Genomic DNA, 25,827 nt, shown 5'->3' on the forward strand with positions numbered 1-25,827 from the left:
AACAACTAAGGTGTCACAATGCTCAACGAAAAACTAATGATTGATGTTTCTCATCTCTCCATTCCTGTCCATCTGTCCCAGTCTATCCCTCTCTCTGACTCTCTCTCTGTCTCTGTAAAAACAAACAAACAAACAAAAAAAAACAAATAGCCAAAGCAATCCCTAGGAAAAAGAATAAAGCTGGAAGTATCACACTACCTGACTTCAAATTATACTACCGAGCCATGAAAATCAAAACAACATGGTATTGGCAGAAAAACAAACACACAAACCAATGGAACAGAATCAAGAGCCCAGAAATAAAACCACATATATATATGGACAAATAATCATTGACAAAGAAGCTTAAAACACACAATAGAGAAAAGAAAGCCTCTTCAGTAAATGATGCTGGGAAAATTGGAAAACCCATGAAACAAATGAAACTTTACTAGTTTGTCCACCTGAACAAAAATTAATTCAAAATAGACCAAAGATCTAAATAGAAGACTTGAAACAGTGAATTACACAGAAGAAAACATACGAACTAAACGCATGGACCTTGGCCATAGAGAACATTTTATGAATTTGACACCAAAGGCAAGGGAAGTAAAGGCAAAGACAGCTGAATGGGACTATATCAAACTAAGAAGCTTCTGCACAGCAAAAGAAACTGTCAAAATAACAGCCAACTAAATGGGAGGTGACATTTTCAAACAACAGTTCAGATAAGGGGTTAATATCCAAAATATATAGAGAACTCATGAAGCTCAGCAACATACAACAAACAATCCAATTAAATAATAGGGAGAAGACCTGAACAGACACTTCTCCCAAGAGGACATATAAATGGCCAACAGATATATGAAAAGACGCTCATCTTCATTAGCTATTTGCAAAATGAAAATCGAAACTCCAATGTGATATCACCTCACACCTACTGGGTTGGCTATTATTAACAAGACAGGTAATAACAAGTGGTATAGAAGCTGTGGAGAAAAAGAAACCCTCATTCACTGCTGGTGGGAATGTAAATTAGTACAACCATTATGGCAGAAACTATGGTGGTTCCTCAAAAAATTAAGAATAGCGCCCATCTGCTTCTCCACCCCTCCCCCTCTCCTTCCTCTCTGTCTCTCTCTTCCCCTCCCGCAGCCAAGGCTCCACTGGAGCAAAGTTGGCCTGGGCGCTGAGGGTGGCTCCATGGCCTCTGACTCAGGCGCTAGAATGGCTCTGGTTGCAACAGAGCGATGTCCCAGATGGGCAGAGCATTGCCCCCTGGTGGGAGCGCTGGGTGGATGCCGGTTGGGCGCATGTGGGAGTCTGACTGCCTCCCCATTTTCAACTTCAGAAAAATAAAAAAAAAAAAAAAAAAAAAAAAAGAATAGAACTACTATATGACCCAGCAATCCCTCTACTGGGTATCTGCCTCCAAAACTAAAAAACATTGGTACCTAAAGACACATGCATCCCCATGCTCACTGCAGCATTAACACATGCATCCCCATGCTCACTGCAGCATTAACAGTGGCCAAGACATGGAAACAACCAAAGTGTCCCTTGTTAGAAGACTGCATAAATAAGATGTGGTACATATATACAATAAAATACTACTCAGCCATAAGAAATGATAAGATATTGCCATGTATGACAAAATGGATAGACCTTGAGAACATTATAATGAGTGAAATAAGTAAATCAGAAACAACTAAGAACTACCTGTATAGGATTTCACACATAGGTGGGATACAAAACTGAAACTCATGGACATAGATAAAAAATGAGGTAGTACCAGGGGGAAGGGGGAAAGAGGATCAAATATACGGTGACAGGAAATGATTTGACTTTGGGTGATGAGTATACAACATAATCAATAGTTCAAATGCTATAGAAACATTCACCTGAAACTTAGGTACCCTTATTGATCAATGACACCCTGTTAAATTTAATTTTCTAAATAAAATGTAAAAGAAATATGAGAAATATACCCTGGCTATCTTCTTTTTCAAAATAATTATTTCAGAGACATTGCTTAGTTTTGATATTTAAACTATTCTTAAAATAAATCCACGGTAAGATAATAGCTTTGAAAGCTTATATTTCAAGAAACAGAAAAGAATAAATTTGTACTTATCAAGAACCAAAACTTGGGTAATTGACTCATAGGCTGTAAAAGGTAGTACAAGGCAAGAAAAAAGCCTATGGGAGGGTGGGTGAGGAAATGCCTAGGGAGACAGAAAGAATATTCTGGTTCTGGGAACAGAAGAGGCCTGGGAGCATCTGCAGAATGTGTGGAAAGAAGGAGCATGATAAGTAGCACGAAGAGCCAGGGCAAAGCTCTGAAGTCCAGGTGGAAAGAGCTCTGAGCCACAGCACACTGTGGGATGAGATACCTCAACCAAATTCAGCAGGAACCAGATATTCCTTCCCTCATCATTTCAGAGGATATAAGATACCTCAGTGCCCAGAAACTAGCAGGGTAAAAAGAAAGATGTGCGTAAGTCATCATGGGTGAGTGGGGGCAGAAACCTGCCTATTACTCGAGAGACTGACAGGTTTTATTGGTAGGATGAAATGTTTTCAGTTGTCAATCAGAGTAGGATTCAAGAAGATAGGCTCAATTACAAAAAAACTGAGCAAGATAACTTGTGTAGTTATTTGTCTACAAATTTTAGTGTTTAAATTTTGACCTGTATCAGAAATTATCAAAACTAGGTTCTCTTTCTACCCTCATCATGAAGGAAATAATGTAGGGAGGGAGGGTAGTTCTTAAATTTCTTAAACAATAAAATAAAGGGCTGGATTGTGCTGAAGTGCTTTTTATTCTGAAATTATCTCTTTTATAAAAATTTTATTAATTATTTGGGGGTGAGATTGTTGATGAAATGACATAGGTCTCAAGTATATAATTCTATTATTCATCACGTGTATATTGCATTGTATGCCCACCACCCAAGGTCACCATCTATTTGTACCCTTTACCTTTGCTACCAACCCCATCCCACTGTCCCATTGGTAACTCCTATACTGTTGTTCGTGTCTATGAGTTTTTCTTTGTTTGTCTTGTGCATTTCTTGCTTTCAGTTTTATATCTCAGATGAGTGAAATCATGTTTCTTGACTTTTTCTGTCTGACTTACTTGCTTAGTGTGATATTCTCAAGAGGTGCTTTTTAATTCTGAAATTATATAACTTTTATTAATTCTTTTCCTTAATGTTATATCCTCTTGTGTTTCTGTTAACTACACATATTTTTAAAATTTGAGAAAAATTCAAATTTAAGATTAAGATTCACTCATTTAAATGGGACAAAAAAGTCAATAACTATTATATTCTCAATCATAATATTGGCATCTGTCTTTTGGTGACTGTTTTTATCTACTTTAAAAAGAAAGAAATTAATTTCCCTGTGAACTATAAGGACAATGGAACTTCCTGTCCTATACTACCTACTTCAACAGAAGGTATACAGTATTCAAGTTGAAGGAGTAACTACATTAATTGAGACTGACTCAGTAATGAGTTGAATGGCATTTTATTCAGAGGTATGTCTCAGGTCTCTTTATCTAGGTAGATGGACAAAGGAATTTTCACTTTAATGTCTCTGGCAATATATGATACTATAAAAAAAGAAATTTTGATAGGTAATAATAGGGAGTAGTGGTTTAAAAGTCTCAGATAACATTAAATTTTCCCAGCACCTTAAAGGAAATTATGCCCCTTAAAAGTAATACAGGAAAACCCACTAGACTCAAAAAATATTTCAAATTATTATATTTATAGTACTTCTCCTCAATTTTAAGCAAAATGCAAGTGTTCCAGACATATAGATACAATTGCATAGAAATGTACTAGGTTTATTTATATAAAGAGATTTATATTTTACTTTTTCTAAAGAAGATAATCCTACCATCCCAATTTTATACCAGAGAAAACTAAAGGCTTGAGAAGTTAAATAATGAGACTGGAGCCTACATTTGCTTCCAAAATCTATATTCTATATGTTATAGTGCCTTGAAAATTGTAAAGGATTCTTCTATTATAAAGAACTTATCTTAATCTCTAAGTAATGCAGAGCTATTAAACAGATGAATAACAACCAACTACATTCTAGAAAAATATTAATCACAAAAGAGATAAACACACAAAGTACATACTTACTCATTCCTGAGCATTCTCTATCACCATCCCATACATTAGAAACAGCATGTCCCGTCAACAGGAGGTTGATTAAACTTTGGCTATTAATAAACATTTAAAAATAATTGAAATAGAAATTAACTAATTTTCAAATAAAATGATCACTATGGTAAGACATAAAGTATGACTTTTGACATTAAGTTATGTTAAAAAACAAAATTTGAAAAAAAACTTACATTTTCCATTTTACACACTCAACTGAACAGCAGCCTTGTTAACTGCATTAGTAAATGAATCACCGCAATTGTAACTATTTTCTGTATAGTTGCATAATTTAACAACTTTGTCCAAGAGTCTGTATCTCAATCAATAAAAAAATCATACTTAGACTGATAACTTACTTAGTATTTATAAGCACCTTTAAAAATACATATGTAGGCCCTGGCCGGTGGGCTCAGCCGTAGAGCGTCGGCCTGGCGTGCGGGGGACCCGGGTTCGATTCCAGGCCAGGGCACATAGGAGAAGCGCCCATTTCCTTCTCCACTCCCCTCCCCTCCTTCCTCTCTGTCTCTCTCTTCCCCTCCCGCAGCCAAGGCTCCATTGGAGCAAAGATGGCCCGGGCGCTGGGGATAGCTCCTTGGCCTCTGCCCCAGGCGCTAGAGTGGCTCTGGTTGCGGCAGAGCGATGCCCTGGAGGGGCAGAGCATCGCCCCCTGGTGGGCAGAGCGTCACCCCTGGTGGGCGTGCCAGGTGGATCCCAGTCGGGCGCATGCGGGAGTCTGTCTGACTGTCTCTCCTCGTTTCCAGCTTCAGAAAAATACAAAAAATAAAATAAAATACATATGTAAAAGTTATTATTTTGTGTGTGATGGGATATATGTGAATTTTAACCTCTGAAGCACCAAAGAGAATTACTTATTTTTTAGAGTAAGTTAATCAGTTTTATCGGCCCTGGCCGGCTGGCTCAGTGGTAGAGCGTCGGCCTGGCGTGTGGAAGTCCCAGGTTTGATTCCCAGTCAGGGCACGCAGGAGAAGTGCCCATCTGCTTCTCTACCCCTCCCCCTCTCCTTCCTCTCTGTTTCTCTTCCCCTCCCGCAGCCAAGGCTCCATTGGAGCAAAGCTGGCCCAGGCACTGAGGACTGCTCCAAAGCCTCCGCCTCAGGCACTAGAATGGCTCTGGCCACAGCGGAGGAACGCATCAGATGGGCAGTACATCGCCCCCAGATGGGCATGCCAGGTGGATCCCGGTTGGGCACATGCAGGAGTCTGTGACTGCCTCTCCACTTCTAACTTCAGAAAAATACAAAAAAAAAAAAAAAAAAATTCACTGTTTTATCAGTTTTAACAGAAATAGTTATTAAAAAGTTTGAGAGGAAAGGTAGTTTCACAGAAAACACTAAGAAAAAAAGTTTTTTCTCCCAAGCAGGAAAGTATTTATAAATAGGTACAGATATACTTATTTGTAAGTCAAAATGAATAGATTTCATATATTAAAGTCTCTTAAATGGAACATCAAGAAGAAGTTGTTATAATACCCCAAGCCATCTAAAAACAAAACATTTGCTACAATAAGTGCATGGCGTTCATAAACCTAAAGTGGAAATTAACATTTCATATGATATATAAGACAAGCAATGCATTAACCACAAGACTGTTCAAATTCATAGACTTGATGCCATCAACATTCACAAGCAAAACTCTGACCATTTAAAGAGATAATAGATTTAGTTAATTACCTGCCATGTCCATACACAGGATCTATCAAAGGTTCAGTTGAATCTTCAATTTCATTTTTTATGTTTTCAATGCCCTAAAGAAACCAAATATTCTTGGCTTATTTTCAAAACTAGAAATGGAATTATAGTAGTTTAAAAGTTGACCAGTTCATAATATAAATTAATAAAATACAATTATTTAACCCTTTGAGTAGTGAGTTTTTTTCATGCTTGCTGACACCTGGGAGTTTTTTTGTTTTTTGTTTTTTCAAAAAATGAAATTAGTTCCAGTTCCAGTTTTATTAACTTAAAATCATGTATGTTTGATAACCAATTTATGGAAATAAGAAGAACATACATTTGTCTTTTTTTAATGTTGCCTTACACATGTACGTACGATCATGCCCTGGATGGTCAGGAGGCACGAGGATGTACATGAACGTTCGTACTACTCAAAGGGTTAAGTAAGTTTTCTCCTAGACAATCAGCCAGATTTGAATTAGAAGTGCATTTGAGATGATAATGGTAAAAAAGTTTCTTCAAGAACATCTTTTCTTTTTTTTTTAATGGGCTCTGTATAAAGAATACAGATAACAGATCTAATATTGGTGAAATGGATAGAGAGAGAGAGAGAGAGAATATTTAAGTTTCAAGAGGATGAAAGAGAAAATTATTTAATCCAAAAGTTAATATTCACTTAACTTTAGGCTAAATTAAATTCAAAACTAATATACCAGCTAAAGCATCCAATATATTTTCTTAGATCATTTAAAAAGGTTATTGATACTAAATACATACATGAGTGCTGATAGAGATATAAATTTAAATACACAAAGGATATAACCAATACAAAAAAAAATGGAAGATTTGCTTTTGATTGTTGGTTTTCACAAATATTGGTAATGCAAATGTGTACTGACAAAAATATAAATTAAGATGGCTGGGAGCTCCTTATTTCTTGAAAACCAACTTTTTTATATTTTTAACTCCCAAAATGACATCCAAATTCCAAGGTTTAGAAACTGGATCACTCAAGACGACCTAGTTTTCTTAATTTGATCTATTCTAAAATGACAAAGATAATCTGCCATTCACTGTGCTACTCATCTAACGTTAACCATTGGTTCTATCAGATTACAGGCCATTAATAAGGATTAGAGAGATAATTAATCAAGGATCAAAATAACTAATGATTGCATAAGTACATGTAGAAGAAGGACACGAACAAGTATGAGATCTTGCACATGCCTTTTTCATAAACAATACAAAGCAGGCTTTGATAAAGCCAAAATGAACAACAGAAACAAGTGACATAATCATTAGGGAGAGAGGGAACACTGTTTCAGAGACAGGCTCAAAGAGCAACCAGACATGATGGTTTATTGGCTGTAAGGGACAAGAGACAGAGGTGGTATCAAAAGTCTCAAGCATAAAAAACTGGCAGACTAAGGAACAGTTAAAACAAAGTCATAAGAAACCAGTCATCTTAGACATCTCCACCACAGGTATTCAAACTTCTGACCAACTACCAAGTATTTTCTGTTCTTTCATTTAAACCTCTTCCTAAAAGTTTTTAAATTTCTAAAATTGAAACATGCGTCTAAATATGCTCTTTTTCTTTTCCATTTCCATGGTCACTGCCCTAGCTTAGGCTCACCTATTTCAATAACCACTTTCCTGGTTTTCCTGACCCTAGACTTTATACTTCACACCCAACTCCCTGCAGCACAGCTCTTATCCCAATTTAAGGAACATATTTTTGACTTCCTGTCAAGATGGCAACATAGGTAAATGCAATACTCAAATCCTTCCACAACCACATCAAAATTATAAGTACAGGATAACCATTTTCAGAACCGCCTGAAACCTGCCTGAATGGTAGTCCTACAACTAGAGATTTAAAGACAATGCCATATTGAGGTTCAGAGAGGCGGAAACACAGAATGGGCTGGTCCCACACCCACATGTGGCAATTTAAAATCAGGAGGGATATTTCAGCTTCAGTTAAGAAAGGGACTTGGGGGAAGAGCTTCCAAAAGGGGTTAAGGTGTCAATTGCCAGACATTGCTAAGAGGAAAGAAAATAAAATTCAGAATAAGTGAGTGCATTTCATAGTTAGCATATTATTGATAACCTACACGGTCCAAAAGATCAGGGGTGAAAGTGTTTCAAAGTGGTTGAGTAACAAGTGAGTAGTGAGAAAAAATTATTATCAGCATAAAAGATTTTTATTCTGAGATTTAGAAACATTACCAAGAATAAATTTTTTCCTCATAGCAGGAAACATACTAAACTCAACTAATAAAAGCCAGAAGAAGCATCTACTTAAACAAACCTTTGTCAGTAACACAGAATACAGAAAAAGCAATACTCCAAATTTGTTTCCCCACATTGAATACTGGTCCAAGACAGCATCTTTTAATTCGGATAAACTTCTGAATGATATTTTTCTGGGGGGTGAAAAGAATTAAGTATTAGTATTATCATGAGGTTTACTACATCCATAAATGGGGAAAATTCTTAAATTGTCTTATACATCAAAATGTACTTATACAAACAGGAGATTTTTATAAGTGTCTCAAATTTTCAAATACAAATTTAGCAATTAAAGCAAATGCTATTGCTGACAACTGTCATATATATATATATATATATATATATATATATATATATATATATATATATATATATATATATATCCCTTTAAGGTAGAATGTCTACTTGGTAGGGAATCTCTTCATCTCTTAGGTGAACTGTCTGGCAACGATAAAAGCTTCATTAATATAGTTATTTAAAAAAGAAAGTGGACCTCTTTTAAGATGGGGTTAAGAACAAACAAAACGTGACTGTTGTAGATTTGTGATTTCTTTTAAAATAAATTAATGTTATATTTCAAATAAAATGCCACCTATAATTCTACTAACATAGCTAATCTTACCTTTTATTTTTTTAATAAAAAGTTTAAATGCTCTAATGAAAACAGGCCTTTTAATGAAAATTATAGTTAGCATATTTTGGCAAACAATAAATAATAATTCAAATATTTATTCTAGTAGAAACCTTTATACTCACTCAGGACAGAGAAGCATTAAGCTAAAATTATTTTTTATTGTAATGATGAAAAAACTTTTAGTGTGATAGTTAATTTACAAATCCAAGTAACTTAAGTACACCTTTACAAACTATTTTAATTTGAAAACAAATTAATTCTTAGCATATAAAGCTAAGTACCTTTCCCCAGTATGAACAGACAAAGTGGCAACGTGTCCTCAAGGTAAGTAAATTAAATGTTCCAGTGTTACTTACTGAATTAATGCATGAAATCGCTCAAAGCCAAGCTCTTCGACAGCCAAGGCAGCTATACATAAAAGACACTTTTCAGCACTACACATGGCAAATAAATGACACAAGATACACACAGCAGGCTGTAAATACTTTCAAGCAATCAAAAATTTCCCTCTCTTACTCTTTTAAAATCCTCAGTTTATTTTCAACTTTACTATAATAAAAATTTATAATTCAACATCTTAGTTACCATGATTATAACTAAAATGGATATAATATTGAGAATGTAGAAGAGACTTTTCAATTCAGTTATGCTAGGGTAGTTGACAAAATAAGTTATTGGCAATCATAGTGCTTCACTCATCATTATAATGTGTCCTGCACTTTTAAATAATCTTTTAATCCATGGATCCAAGTAAAATCATCATCACTAATCTTTCTATTCATAATATAAAATCTTCAGGTTTAATGCTCTATTATTAAACAAATGTATATAAAAAGGCATAGCACTTTGAAACTACACAGGTTCAACAACAGCTTTGTTTGTTTCTTCATTAACTCAGCATAATGGTTGAGAAGTTTTCAGTAACTTATTAAGATTGTTTTTTAATACAGTACAATAAATTTTAAAAGATCAGAGTAAATCAAAGAAAGTATTTAAATCAAAGGTAATATTTAGCACTTTTCTAAGTGCCAGACCCTTTTCCAAATGCTCTACTGGTCTTACTTCACTAGCTCCTCAAAACCACTTTATTAGTCCTCATTTCACACAAGAGGAAACTGAGGCAGTGAGAAGAATGCTCTGAAGTGCACACAGAAGTCAACAGTAGAGCTGATATTTCAATCCAGAGAGCTTTGGCTCCCCAAAGATAAAGTCTTTAAGAAGAATCAAAATGCCTACTCAAATTTATCACAATGAACAATTTCATATGTGTGTATCTACATTTATAAAGCAAATCTTAGTACTTTCAAATATTATCATCAGAGAAATGGATTCCGTAAGAATTCAAAATTAAAGTTTCTTGATTTACAATTTAAAAGGTCACATTATGTTAGCCATTCAAAGTCTACACTTAATTTTCAAATATTTCAGTTACTTTTTAAAATCTTGAAAGTCCCAAAGGCTTAAATAATATTTTTATTTGTTTGGGAAACAAGCTGAAATTGAACCTCAGTATTCATTACTGCAAACAAATGTGCGTTACTGGAAGCCAAAACTATACACACCACAAAAGCCAATGAATTTAATGTTTGTACAGAATGTATACTGACAATGGAAAAAATACTTCATATTTAAAATTTCAGGATAAAATAAAAATTATATCTAACCTTTCCCAAATTGTACTGATTTTTCTGTGCCTGATTATATAAGTAATTTTATTGGGCATACACTACAAAAGCTGACATAAATATAGTCATTTAGAGAAAGAAGGCAAGCAAAATAAAAAGCTTAGCAGGCAGAATGGTAGAAAAATATAAAACACAAGAAAAGGAACATAGCTGGGAATAGAGGAAAGAATAAGTAAAATAGTTATATGGAATAAAAATTTTAATGTAAGTTCATTTAATTTGTCAACATCTATGGTAAATTCTCATATTTTCAGTTAAAAATTTTCAAATTTATATGATTACAGAAAACAAATTTAAAATCTGGTTTTATTCATGTCCACTTTTGAAATGAGGCATAGTAAATTGGAAAATTTCTAAAATACATTTTCAAAGGGGAATTTAATATAGAATGCCCACATAACTTAGTTATCAAAGTACCAAAGTTAACGTATTATGAGGTCAATTAACCTATCACTATGAAATACACAGCATGGTCCGTAGTAAGCATGCAGACAGTCTAAGATACTAATTAAAAATGTTACAAAAAAATCTTATTATTTTCTTACATTTTAATAGACACTGGCTTTGAGCATCTAATTTTTAAAATAACTTTTAATTAATTATTCCTGTCAAAATTTTGATAACCTTAATAAACTATTAAACATGCTTACATGCAATCAACCTTGGTGACATTTTTTATTATCATCCTTGTGAATATTTTCCACTCATTTCCTTCAACTATATTGTCAACTCTAAAAATGTTAGATTTTTTTGGAAAGGTTATGTTGAAAGCCCTGAATAAAACATATCACTGAACTGTTTAAATTTAAAAATTTTTTCTTTGTGAATGTCCTACTATTAGAATTTGCCATTGTGACCACAAAAGTAGTAGGAAAAATGCTGACATCACAGATACATTTTAGATCAAGGAGCAAGAGTGCGTCATAGTCCTTATAGAAAAAGCAAGATGTATATCACAATCAAAATTTACTTTCTATAAATCAGTTGTTTAATTTCATTGAAAGCAATTTTCAAAGATGTTAATGGAATGCATGACAGGCAGAGTAATATAAATTAGAACTACCAATTATCAAAAGCCACCTACAAGCAAGATAGTTCCCGAAAAGAAAAACAGAACAGCAACTTTTGTTATCTAGCTTCTGAAGGACCAGAAGTTCCCGTTTTACTAGTTCATTCAGGCACTTTTTAGGACAATTACATAATTTTCAAAGACTAAAGGTGACAGAATATATAATTTTTATAATGAGAATAGTTGTAATTTATTTTAAAAAGAAATATTCAAAGTATGAAAAACATAAATGAAGGCAAAATTAAAACTCAATTAAAATTACTTTAAAATAATTCATAATAATGTATAAAAATTTAGAAGAAAACAACAGGTAATAATAATAAAAAAAATTCCCAACTTTGTTCTAGGAAGCAATTAAAAATATGTTCACAAATTTTGTAATGTCAAAAAAAATCTTTTTCCCCAATATCAAAGTTAACATTAATGCATTTAAAATTAAAGTATATAGAAATATGTTCTTTAAATGAAATACCAAAGCTCACAAGAGAATATCATCAAGCAGATTAACTAGAATTTTTAAAAAAGTTTAAGAAATACAGTCCCTTCCTTTCCAAAAATGAAAGCAAAATAAACAAATGTAGTGTCTTCTAATAATTAAAATAATACAAAGGAAATGAAAAATACTAAGGCTCATGAATTAAACTTAGGCTAAAATAAGACATGCTATGAAAATTTTAATTCTTTTTTTTTAATTTTCAATAGTTTTATTAAAACAAAGGTATAAGAAATTACTTTAGGAAAAAAATGTATCTTACAAGAAGAATGTTCCACTGGACGACTAGATTCTGCAGGACTCCCAGAAATACTAGCAGTTTCCTCAGTTGTCTTTCCTCTTAACCATGAAACCAAGCAGTATGATCCAGAGTTGTCACAACAGGCACTTTCTAAAATATCACATAAGGTGTGACAAAGGAGTTCCTTCCGCTCTTCCTCTAAAAATAATTGAAGTATACATTATAATGGTTTTCTTTGAAAAAATAATCTGGGCATGAATTACAGTGTTAAGAATGTCTCTTCTGACCAACGGGGGCTCAGTGGATAGAGTGTTGACCTGGAACGCTGAGGTCCCAGGTACGAAACCCCAAGGTCACCGGCTTGAGTACAGGCTCACCAGCCTGAGTGTGGTCGCTGTCTTCAGCCCAAAAGGTTGCTGGCTTGAAAAAAGGGTCACTGGCTCAGCTGGAGCCTCCTCCCCCTGGGGTCAAGGTACATATGAGAAGCAATCAATGAACAACTAAAGTGCTGCAACTACGAGTTGATGCTTCTCATCTCCCTCCCTGTCTCTCTCACTAAAAAAAGAGAAAGAATGTCTTAATTTAATGATGAAAATCATGTATTTTAAGTGGGGGAAAATCTATCAACAACTGATCTTCAATTATATTTTAGAAAAATAAGGTGCTTGACGGTTATAGGGTCACCATTACTAAATTTTCCATTAATGATAAGAATAATCTTAAAATGCAGAATTAAACAGGAGAAAAAATATGCCAATATTGATCCCCACCCGCCCCCCTTTTTTTAAGATTAATCTTGAGAGAGAGAAAGGGAGGGAGAAAGAGAGGGCAAAAAGCATCAACTCGTAGTTGCTTGACTCTAGTGGTTCGCTGATTGTTTCTCATAAGTGCCCTGACCCCTGGGCTTTGAACTGGTGACCTCAGCATTCCAGGTCTACACTTTATTCACTACACCGTCACAGGCCTGATCCTTTCTTTCTCCGCTGCAAATGAAGCAAATAAATCATGTTATTTGCTTTATTATAGAACCAGGAACAAGGTAAGGGCCTTTTGAGACCTTTATTTTTTTCCCCATTTCTAAATTAGTTTAATGTCTTTGATCTCCTTGTCTCACAGTGTAAGGATAATGAGGAAACATACCCTCAGCACATACAATACCACAATCCATTACATTAGCAATGCCATTGTAGTTATGCTGCATAATACAGGAGCTATTGATACTATTGAAGTGATTTGAGCTGTAGATTTTTATAGGAAAGAGCACAAATGCTCGATTTCTTCCTGAACCTTGGCCAACTTTCCCTTTTCAAGAAGTAGTACTCTCTGAAGGTAGTATAGCTCTCTGAAACTTTCAAACAAAAGGGATAAGATATATATACACATCCTATGTAAAATTTTATGCTATGGGAATTTCCTATCGCTCTTAATAGATTTAAAGTACTTTAAAGGCAGTACTATAACCTCCACAACATTTATTGCCATGAATGACAGGATAAACTTTTTTTATCAATATGAATATATTTCTATGCGAGAAATCTTATTAATAAAACATTCAGCTCTTAGTCTCTACTAAAATTTACTTTGCATTTCAACTATTGAATATAATATACATAACAATGACACTAACTCTTAAATTCAAAATCACTAGCAGATTCTATGTGCGTGGTTTGGAATGGAAGCTGTTTTGGTCTTATATACAAACTGAGATTATAATACATCCTACATACTTTTAGAAGTTATTGTGCATTCCACATGAAATTGTGTAAATGAAGATCTTTGTAAACCATCAAGCAAAATGCAATTTTTTTTTTATTATCTGGTAGTACCATACAGGTCCCTGACCTAGTCATATTGCAGAAGCTTTGTCAGCTTCATTTGCCATTCAGAATTATTTGCAATATTTTCTTTGAACTGTTTAAGACATTATGCTAAAAAAATGCAGAAATATAAAAGTAATTCTCAGTTCTTGCTCAAAGCAAAATAAGACAAAACAAGCATACACAAATGATTATTCCTTATGGCATGATATAATTTTAGTTTAGGGAAATGTACTATTTTTAGCAAGAGGCCAAAGTTTTTCTCCTTAGTTATAGTATTCTGTTTCATGTCTTAGGAAAACCAAATTCAGAAATACATGTATTTAAAATTTTGGAATCACTGTCCATGAATTTTCTAAAATATTTTTAAAAAACCTCAGGAAAAAATATCTCATTAATAGTACTTTTTAAAATAGATTAATTTTAACTAAACTACTGCCAATGAATGCTGCATAGATCATCTGTAAAATAAATGGAGTAAAAGTTTATAAAAGAACTATCGTACCTGGGCAATCCCTCCAAGAAGACTTGTCAGAAGAAAACAGGAGTTTCTTCAAAAGAAATGCCTTTATACAATTAAAGCAATAGTTATTAGCATACATTACAAACATACCTTTCATCATTCTATTATAAAATGGAAAACTACTAATATGTACCTCCTTTCTAATCTTCTGAATAGAGTTATAAAAATTTCAAATGGTTCCCCTTCATGTTCAACAGTAACTGGGCATAATTATTTATTCAGAATGTACTATTATAAATAAATTTTACAACCATAAAATTCTTTTTTTCATAATATACATTTTCTGTTAAATAGAAAAACTGCCTCAAAATAAAACATATAACTAGAAAATTAAAGAAATATACAGTGAAGGCCATATAGAACAAAAACAAGTCTACATTTCTCTTTGATTCCTTGGGGGAAAAGGAATCTAAATACAAAAGTGGTTCTGCTCTATTAGTTTTGATTGTAATACAAGAATAATATGACTACAAGACTCATCACTTTATTATAAAAAGCTTCTAACTTCTTCGTTTAACTAAAACAGCTGTCAGACTGGAAAGAAAAACAAACTGATTTCTAATCTTTCCTTAAGTGAGTCAACTATGTTACATTGGTGATTTACTGAAAAGCAGTTCAGAGTAGTATAGTCTTTCCTTCTCATACTACAGTTCTAAGGCTATTTGCATCCTAGTCTTATCTAAAATGCAGTTTATTATTCTCCATCTATTGCATCTGAATCTCTAGGGAGCAGATTCAAGAAAAAGAGGTTACTATGGTGAGTCACTCATATGTGTTTGAAAGCAGTAATATATTGATAAAGAGGACTGCTTTTAGTCAGAGAGACCAAGGTTTAAGTCCTAGTTCCACTACTTCACTAACTAAAAATAATAGCTCAAACTTTAAGATTGCAGTGAGGATTATAGGAAATAATCTATGTAATGCACTTAATTAGCACAGTACCTGGCACCTAATAAGCAATTATTTCATAGAATTTTAACAAAAAGCTAAATATTACATAATATCCTCATAGAAATAAAATCTACAAGTACTACAAACAAGTGCTTCTGATTTTTACTTAAAATGACAATAACCATAAAATTGAGTCATATAACTAAACTATAAAATTTTGAAAAAGTGAAATGGGATAGCCATTATTTCACCACTATTACAACTACTTAGCATTTTGATATACATTTTTCTAGTCTTTCATACCTGTTTTAAATTTTACTATAAGTGAGAAACATAATGGATATGTGATTATATTCCATTCCATTTTAAGTTTTTCCACAGAATTCGTAAGTATAATTCTTAATCACTAAGTTTCTATCAAGCTATTAAAATTTACTTAAACATTATTTCATGTTTAAACACATTACTGTCCATTAGATTGTTTGCAATTATTTTGCTACTATAAATATAAAAGCTACTTCTTGAATATGTTTCCTATATTCATTATTTCTTTAGGAAAGATTCAAATAAGTAAAATTACTGCATCACAAAATCTGCATTTTCATGGTTCCAATTATAATGTAAAATTTCTTCCCCAAATCAAAGGACAGCTATGTACTACATAGTGATATATGAATATGCCAGCATCATCCAACCTTCTATGCACCACGGCAATTAATTTCTATTTAAAGACTAGAAAGAGTAAGCAGCAGAATCTAATTACAGTTTTATTTGTACTTTCTTGGATTTCTATTGAGGATGAACATCTTGACTCTCTAGCTGTCCAGCACCATTCTACCTGTTATGAGAGCATACACATGCTCATTTCACCTCTGGGTTCTTAGTGTTTCATAACCAATTTGTTCAAGTTCTTTGTGTAAAAAAAGACGATATCCGTTTATTAATGTTTGCTGCAAAAACCTTCCTGAGCTTGAAACTCATCCTTTCTCTTAAACAGCTGACAATACACTATTTTAAGTTTTTCTGTAGTTGAATATTATATCAAGAATATACCTGGGTATATGGTATGAGAGGACCTAAATTCATTTCTCCCTGCTGTCAACCAGTTATACCAGTGACATTTAGTAAACTTCATTTTATTCCACCATTGATTTATAATTCCTTCTTTACCATGATATGTGATAAACTCTTGGTAAACTGTTATGTATAATGTGATCTACTACTAAATTATCTATTTGGTTCCACAGTATGACTATTCTGGCAACAGTGTCATGTTTTTAATTTATAATTTAAAAAGTTTTAATACCTGGACTTTTTCATTTTCCTTCATTACCCTTAATGATTTAGTTTTGACTTTTACTTGAAATTACAATATAAATAAAATTCCTCTATGATTGAAGATATTTATATGTCTATGAAACTAAATTATTACCTCAAAGATACATAAGAATTTTGGACATTATAATTATACCTTGTTAGACAGCAACCCCACTTGCAAAAATAACTACCATTTTGGAAATGTACCTCATTTTATAAAACACAAAACTCCTAAGGTATACCTTGCATTTAACTACATTCACAGACTTGCAATAAATAAAGACCCAAGGGTACTATTAATGGCCCAAGAAGGGCAGTGTTAATATAATCTAATTTGCAAACAAGGAGGACAAGGAATCTTTAAATTTAGATAATATTCCTACTAGCAACCAAATTCTGTCTCAGTTATTCAACATGATATCTCTAATAACTAATTTACAGTTAAATTTTATTCTTTATATTCAGTAATTCCCAAGCAAAGTTCAAACATTCAAATTTTTCTTAATTTTTAAATAAGTCTACTAATTCTCTCTCTCTCTATATATATATATGTGTGTGTGTATATATATATATGTGTGTGTATATATATATATATATATATATATATATATATATATATATATATCAACTCTTTAAAGAAATAAAAAAGTGACCTATAAAGGATATATTATAAAATCAGTCATGAAGGGAGATTTTTTTCCTACTTCAGAGAATACATGTTTAATTTAATAATGTATGTGCATAAAGTATAAGTTTTCAGAGAAATGTACTTTGTAGCTAACAGTTCAGAAATGCATTCTTTATGGACAATGAATAATAAATACCACATTAAACATCTATTTTTAAAACCTGCTGATTAAAACATAAACAATAAATTCAAGCTTCTTTTATAATAGATCTGAAGTTGCATTGCTATTCAGACATAAGTGTTAAGAGTAAACTGAATTTCAATTTTTGGTTTTAACAATGTAACTGTTATAACAAGTCAGCCTTGAAATTCAAACAACGTGACACAACAAAATTAAAAATAAAATATATATATTTAGATTAACCCTATCTTTTATGGGGTTAAGAAAATATAGATAAAAATTTTTTTTTAGCCTGACCAGGTGGTGGCACAGTAGACAGAGCGTTGGACTGGAACGCAGAGGATCCAGGTTCGAAACCCTAGGGTCGCCAGCTTGAACGCAGGCTCATCTGGTTTGAGCAAGGCTCACCAGCTTGAGTCCAAGGTCAATGGCTTGAGCAAGGGGTCACTCGGTCTTCTGTAGCCCCACCACCCCCGGTCAAGGCACATATGAGAAAACCATCAATGAACAACTAAGGTGCTGCAATGAAGAATTGATGCTTCTCATCTCTCTCCCTTCCTGTCTGTCTATCCTTATCTGTCCCTCTCTCTGACTCTCTCTGTCTGTGTCACCAAATAAATAAATAAAATCTTTTATTTTGAGAATTCTGTTCGAAATCAGTTACTACTAATTTTATTTTAAAAGCCAAAGTACAGTCTAAAATACTATAATCTGACAATTTATTTTAAAAATTTATAGTTTTTGCCATGAAAATATTAACATGTTCAACTTTTTAGGGAAATCATTCTTATATAGAGATCAAGAGAAAACAGTACCATTGCTACAATGTACTTATCTGTGGTATAAAATGTTATCACTCAACAGGATCATTGTATTAGAAAGATGATCATTAAATCCTTAGTTTCTGAAAATCAGGGTACACTTATGTTTTATTGAATATATATAGGCAAAAGGCTACAGCTATGTAACCTACTCATTGAATTCATTTTTGTTTTATTTTAATGAATTTATTGCAGTGACATTAGTTAAAAAAATTATATAGGTTTCAGGTGTACAATTCTATAACACGTCATCTGTGTATTGCATTGTGTGTTCACCACCCAAGTCAAGTCTCCATCCATCACCACTTGTTCCCCCATATTCTGTCCTCCCTCTTTCACCCCGTTTCCTGCTGGTAATCATCGTACCATTGTCTGTGTCTTTGCTGATTCACTTTTGTTTTGTATATCTATAGCAGTTTACGTGAACAAAAATTAAGAGCTAATTAATCATGCCTCATGATTACAAAGTATAAATACTAGAAAACAAAGAGTCAAGTATGAAACGTTTGAACATGTCCCTCTAAGGATTGGTAAAGTAGTCTATGTTACCTGAACAGGTGCAATAACAGCACAGGGGCCACCTTCAAACTGTTCTAATGCAGATCCCTCTGATTCACTAAACACAAACCCTAAAAATGAAAGCAAGTAGCAAAGATTAAAAATGTAATTTAAATAGCAGCTAAAAGAATATTTAATGTATTTTTCTTACAGATGGATCACTTATCACAATGGCAAAATATCTTCAACTAAGTCTGGAGCAGTGTTAACTTTTGGGGGGATCCAGGAACCTTTTGAAAAAAGATATGGAACCTATGCTCCCCCACAAAATGCACATAAACATACGCATACACATACAGGCACATACGCACACTCAATATTTTGTATCCACGGACCCCTCTAAGTGGACTAGGGGGATAAAGTGTGAAAAAGAAAACCAAATCTAACTTTTATATAACTTAATTTATTGAAGACTAGATAGTCTAGCTACTGAATTCAAACAAAGTACTTAGGACCCTTGTCATACACTCCATGTATTTTTTGTTCCAATCTTTGAGTCACAGTCTATGATCTAAAAATTAAATGGCATCATATATAACAGTGAAGTACTCACATTGGCTCTATCTTAATTTAAATATTACCTGACCAGTGCTGACAGAGCAGCTAGCAGAAGTGGTGGCAATGCCTGCACCCTGCAGCACAGGGACAGAAGAACTGAATTACTCTGTGTATAACCTTTAGGAAACCACTTCACTGCTTAAGCCTCAGTGTACTTATCTTTAAAATGATCACTTCCAACTCCAGCAGGCTAGGAATATACAAAGTTTCATTAGAGATTATACTTCAGTCATTCATCCAACAAATATTTAGTGAGCATCAGAAAAGTATACAAAGCATCTAGGATATATGCATGAATGACTGAATCCCTAGTCTAGAGGACCCAATAGTCCAGGTGAAGACAGACATATGAACAAATAACCACTAAAATAAAGAAATGAATGTTACAACAGAAGATGATCAGTGTTCTGGATACAGAAAGGAACGACTTACTGTGCTGGAGTCAAGTCTTAACAGGTGACTTTGAAGCTGATCTAGAATAGGAATTTGCCAGAGAGGCAAGGGTCAGAGGATAACTATAAGGTAAAGAAAACACCTCTACTGAAGGAAAAAGGGTTAGTAAGAGCAAGGGAAGTGTATGAATCAGAGGGAAATTTAATGTAGCCGAAGGGCATTATGAGAGTAAGATAAGAGAGATGGTGAATGGGAGAAGGGGACACTGACAAGAGGTTAATAGTGGGAAGGGCTATACCATAACAAAAACTAATTAAAGTGCTAATATGATCATACTCTGTTTTTCTTTTGTAAATGACTGGAATGGGGCCTGACCAGGTGGTGGCGTTGGACTGGGATGTGGAGGACCCAGGTGCGAGACCCTGAGGTCTCCAGCTTGAGCACAGGCTCATCTGGTTTGAGCAAAGCTCACCAGCTTGGAGCCAAGGTCACTGGCTCGAGCAAGGGGTTACTCAGTCTGCTGAAGGCCGACGGTCAAGGCACATATGAGAAAGCAATCAATGAACAACTAAGGTGTCGCACCGAAAAACTAATGATTGATGCTTCTCATCTCTCTCCGTTCCTGTCTGTCTGTCCCTATCTGTCCCTCTCTCTGTCTCTGTCTCTGTAAAAAACAAACAAACAAACAAAAAGACGGTAATGGGGATGAGGCTGTTTCAACAGCCCTATAGAGATAGTGCTAACTTAATAAAAGAAATATTAGTGTGGAGAAGAAACTAAACAATATTTCTGTGATAATCATTAAGATTTGATGATTACATGCAAGTGGGACACAGGCTTGGTACAAAGAATTTAGAGCTGACTGAAGTATCTGGCTTGAGATACTAGATGATAGCAAGTAAGGTAAGAAATAGTGTATCTGTAGAGCAGAAATTTTCAACAGTGTGCTGCAAGAATTTTTAAAATATGCAATACCTGCCTTATTTAGTCAGGGTCACTGACCTCCTTTCCCTTAGATTGTCAAATTAAAAAATGACAACAGCCAACACAGCAATAACTGTCCAATGTGAATGTCCCATGTTGAACCATAAATACATAGGTCATATAATAGAGCTGCATCTTAATTGTCACACTGAATAATAAGGCTGCATCTGATTACTTAATTCTTGATAGCAGAAATTCTTATATACAAGTATAGGCACTACACTGGAGCAAAAAGGGCAGGTAATTAATATTATTATTTTTTCTAAATCAATCAAAATTATATCAATTTTTGTCAGATTGGCAAAAAATTATAATACTTTCTGGTATATTGCAGAATATTGGTAACTAGTTTATGTGTGCCACAAGATAAAAAAGGTTGAAAATCACTGGTATGGAAGACTCCATGCCAAACCATCTCCTCTCTCTTTACCTTTCAATCTCTTACTTTAAAACAGTATTTAAACATGTTTCTGATATATATAAAATCAAAAATACCTTAAGATTCCACTGAAAGCTCCTTGGTATTTTCCCAAAGGTGTCAAAAACTTACATCCACAACAAAAACCTGCAAATGGATGTTTAGAGCACCTCTATTCATAATTGCCAAAACTTGGAAGCAGCCAGATGTCTTTCAGTAGGTGAATGGATAAACAGTGGTACATCAGATAATACAATATTATTCAGTGCTAAGGTAAATGAGCTTGCAAGCCAGGAAAAAACATGGAAGAACCTTAAATGTTTATTATTAAGTAAAAGAAATCAAAGCAAAAAGGCTACATACACTGTATGAGTCCAACTATACGACATTCTAAAAAGACAAAACTATGTAGACAGCAAAAAGATCTGTGGATAACAGTGGGTAGAAGAAGGGACAGATGAGAGATGAATAAGTGGAGCACAGAGAAGGTAGTGAAAATACTATGAAACCACAATGATGGATACATCATTGACAAGACACATAGAATGTATTACACCAAGTGTAAGCCTTAATGTAAAGTATGGACTTTAGGTGATAATGATGTATCAACATAGGTTCATCAATTGTAACAAATGTAGCTATCACTCTGGGGGATGATACTGATAATGGGGGAGGCTATACATACTACTGTAGGAGCAGGAGTGTGGGACTGATGCTGGACATGGCCCTTCCCCTCTCAAGATGTTAGATGGCAGCCTTAAGGAGGGAGATGCCTGGTCCTGGGAAGTTTCCATGGAGTGTACAGAAAGGAAGGTCAGACTTTCCTATACACAAGTCAGAGTGTTCTCTGTTCTTAGTATCCTCTTCTTTCTTTCTTTTTTTTTTTTTTTTTTTTTTTTTTTTTTTTGGTATTTTTCCAAAGTGAGAAGCAGGGGTGGGGGGAGTGGACACAGACAGAATCCTGCATGCACCCGACCGGGATCCACCTGGCATGCCCACCAGGGGGTGATTCTAGCACCTGAGGCAGAGGCCATGGAGCCATCCTCAGCGCCTGGGCCAACTTTGTTACATGAAGCCTTGGCTGCAGGAGGGGAAAAGAGAGACAGAGGGGAAGGAGAGGGGAAAAGAGAGGGGGAAGGGCAGAGAAGAAGATGGGCGCTTCTCCTGTGTGTCCTGACCCGGAATCGAACTGGGGAATTCCACATGCCAGGCCGATGCTCTACCGCTGAGCCAACTGGCCAGGGCCTTAGTATCCCTTTCTCCTCCATCCTCTGGTATGTAAGAAGGAGGAATGGAGCTGCTTAGGGGTGGTTCTTGCTAGCCCAACTAGTCGCCATTGGGCTTCCCTCTGTAAAGTGAGTAATAATCAGCTATGTCCTCTACTTCTGCTCCTCCTGGTGCTTTTTTTTTTTTAATTTTTTTTAAATATCCAGGTACTGGATTGACATCCCCAGCTTTGCAATTGGCATAGATGGCAGAATATTCCAGAAAATGCCACAGTTGACTCAACTGTTGCTGCTGACATGCCGTCTGGGAAATCATGGGGGACAATCCTGGAGAAATCGTCAGGGGCAATCCCAAAACTGTTGCCAGGAAAAATCCCAGAAGAGTCACCGGGGGTAATCCCAGGATCACCAGGAACAATCACGGAAAAGTCACCTGGGGTAATCTCAGGGTGGCCTTTTGACGCCATGTGGTATGAGGTGGCAAGCTTCTTGGACTCATGGGGTTTGCCACAGGAGTTGGGGGGGGGTGCCCCCAAAATGCTATGGGTATGCTACAGACCTTGTGGAAGATAGATGAAGTATATCTCTTACCTAAAAAGAAAGATCCGTGCCTTGTTGTGGCAGCTGTTGGCTGGCTATTCCTTCAGGCACTAAAGACAGTTACTGTGAAGCTAGAGAGGGAGCTGGAGTTGGAAAAGGAGTCCTTTAAACACCTTGGAGCCTCTCCTGGAGGTCCGGGAGTTGCTGTGGTCCCAGGAACAAAGGGGCATTAAATACCATCCCAAACCTTGTTCAGGTTGTAGGAGTAGGAAGGGTTAATAGCACAGCCTCAATGTGAAGGGGAAAATGGCACTTTTAAAAACTCAAGCAGCAGCCCTGGCTGGTTGGCTAAGCGGTGGAGCGTTGGCCTGGTGTGTGGAAGTCCCGGGTTCAATTCTCAGCCAGGGCACACAAGAGAAGGCCCATCAGCTTCTTCCCCCTTCCCCCTCACCTTTCTCTTTATCTCTCTCTTCCCCTCCCGCAGCCAAGGCTCATTGGAGCAAAGATGGCCCAGACACGGAGGATGGCTCCATGGCTTCCACCTCAGGTGCTGGAATGGTTCCAGCCACAGCAGAGCGACGCCCCAGATGGGCAGAGCATCGCCCCCTGGTGGGCATGCCAGGTGGTTCCCAGTCGGGCACATGTGGGAGTCTGTCTGCCTCCCCCAACCTCTCACTTTGAAAAAATACAAAAGAATAAATAAAAATAAAAATAAAAACTCAAGCAGCTCTGAGTAGCCCATGCCTGGTATTTCCCCTCCCTCCTCTCCAGCCTCCTTGGAAAGCTGTCAAAGACAAATGAAAATCTTGCCTTCTCTACAACTATGAATAATAATACTGTTTATATATATGGTAAAAATATAAAATTATCCTAAATGGGTTTTTTTCTTTTTTTGATTAGGTAGTCTGGAAAAGCATTTGATATTATTACTGGTGTAAGTTTAATATCTTTTAAAGTCATTAACAGGAAATATGTGTCTGTTTTGCCTGGCTTTACAAAAGGTTCCTGTTATCTCTGCTATGTTTTTTGAAAATAGGAGTGTGTTTGCCAGTGAAAGAACCTGTTTCTAGAAATTATGAAATCTGTTCATAAAAGTATCAATCTAAAGGATGCAAATTACTCAGTTCTGGTTGTCATTAAAGGTCAAAGTTTCTAAAAATTAAGAAAATTCTAATCAAGTCAGAAAGGAACTGTACATTTTTGAAGAAATTAGTCAAAAGGAGTCAGGCAACATTCTCAATGACAAGAGATACCAAACAGATGCAACAAAAGGCCTCTCTCCAACCTTCCCAATGTTTAAATTATACGAGACAGAAGAGACTTTAGGTTATTCCTGTGGGTCCCTGGAATACCTCAAGGATTTGTTCTCTCTTCTAATAAAAGAAAAGTTTTGAACTAATTAGGGCCTCTTTAATATGCTTGAAATTACATGGGAAGCTTTAAAAAATATAATAATACATTATTCTATTTGTATACATATACTTTTATTTGGTAGATGAAATTCCCTGAAAATCTCCAAGAGTCTACAAGGTTCTAAAATACTTTCATTTGTTATTCTGATTGTTAACTTAAATGTTGTTAAAGAAACAAATTCCTTTGTCAGTTGCATTATATTCAGATTTATAACCATGTCATTTTATTGTTTTTTTTTTTTTTTTTTTTTTTTTTTTGCATTTAGAGACAGACATTGTTTTGTTCTGAGCATTTGCAAATATATTGCTTCTTCAGGAAAATCACTGGGCAGGACTCAGACTTATCCTAAAATATGGGAATAGATTCTCAGATCATGCCTTTGATCCATATGAAAATTTATAGAACTCTGGGAAATAATTGAATTCATGAAAATACTGACAAATAATCAGGATAAATAGAAATTAACTGGGACTAGGTAAACTGAAAATAATGACTTTATGACTCTGTTCAAAACATTGTTAATTTTTAAATCTTTTTTATTTTCCAGAAATAAGGAAACTTGTTTCTTAAAGCAATTTAGTGACTTATATCTTTATAAGCCATATTGGGGCATTTATCTTTTTCTCCCTACTTGATCCCTCTAGAATCTGGCAACTTTCAATAAGTATTACTATAAGAGTAATATATTTGTTTGAATAAATCCAATTAAGAATCTGTTCCCTTTATAATATGCAGAACCAGTTTCCAATTGCAGTTTTATTAATCAAAATTTTGACTGGAATGCCATGTCTGGAGAGGATATACCTGGCTCTGGACGTCACCAGAAAGCTTCAAGGAGCCCTGGCTGGACAGTTCGGTTGGTTAGGGCATCATCCCAAAGCGCAGAGGTTGCTGGTTTGATTGCCAGTGAGGGCATATACAGGAATAAACCTATGTTCCTGTCTGTCTGTCTGTCTACCTGTCTCTCTCACTCCCTTTCTTTCCCTTCCTCTGTCACTAAAGTCAATAAATAAAAATTTTAAAAATAACGTAAAATTTCTAAAGAAAAAGAAAAAAGAGAGAAAGCTTTAAGGAATTAAGATTGACTTTGAAGCTATTAAGAGCCAACGGAGCCTGATCAGGCAGTGGCGCAGTGGATAAAGTGTTGGACTGGGATGTGGAAGACCCAGGTTCGAGACCCCGAAGTTGCCAGCTTGAGCGTGGGCTCATCTGGTTTGAGCACAGCTCACCAGCTTGGACACAAGGTCGCTGTCTTGAGCAAGGGGTTACTCGGTCTGCTATAGCCCCAC

At 35.0% G+C, this 25,827-nt stretch overlaps 1 protein-coding gene across 3 annotated transcripts in view; it reads right to left on the bottom strand.

The window, feature by feature from the left end:
- MINDY3 (MINDY lysine 48 deubiquitinase 3) overlaps positions 1 to 25,827 on the bottom strand; it is a 93,067-nt gene that overhangs the window by 58,269 nt on the left and 8,971 nt on the right. The window contains exons 2-8 of one of the 3 annotated variants that reach the window (XM_066385300.1): positions 18,998 to 19,077; positions 14,593 to 14,653; positions 12,292 to 12,468; positions 9,139 to 9,190; positions 8,168 to 8,282; positions 5,854 to 5,927; positions 4,140 to 4,219 (exon numbers count right to left, since the gene is read on the bottom strand). In XM_066385300.1, coding sequence (XP_066241397.1) covers positions 4,140 to 4,219; positions 5,854 to 5,927; positions 8,168 to 8,282; positions 9,139 to 9,190; positions 12,292 to 12,468; positions 14,593 to 14,653; positions 18,998 to 19,077 — 639 coding nt within the window. Of the gene's footprint in view, positions 1 to 4,139; positions 4,220 to 5,853; positions 5,928 to 8,167; positions 8,283 to 9,138; positions 9,191 to 12,291; positions 12,469 to 14,592; positions 14,654 to 18,997; positions 19,078 to 25,827 lie in introns of those variants that run through there. The other 2 variants (XM_066385302.1, XM_066385301.1) reach the window with 2 other exon arrangements.

The sequence above is a fragment of the Saccopteryx leptura genome, chromosome 5 (genome assembly GCF_036850995.1).
Source record: "Saccopteryx leptura isolate mSacLep1 chromosome 5, mSacLep1_pri_phased_curated, whole genome shotgun sequence".
Classification (NCBI taxonomy): domain Eukaryota; kingdom Metazoa; phylum Chordata; class Mammalia; order Chiroptera; family Emballonuridae; genus Saccopteryx; species Saccopteryx leptura.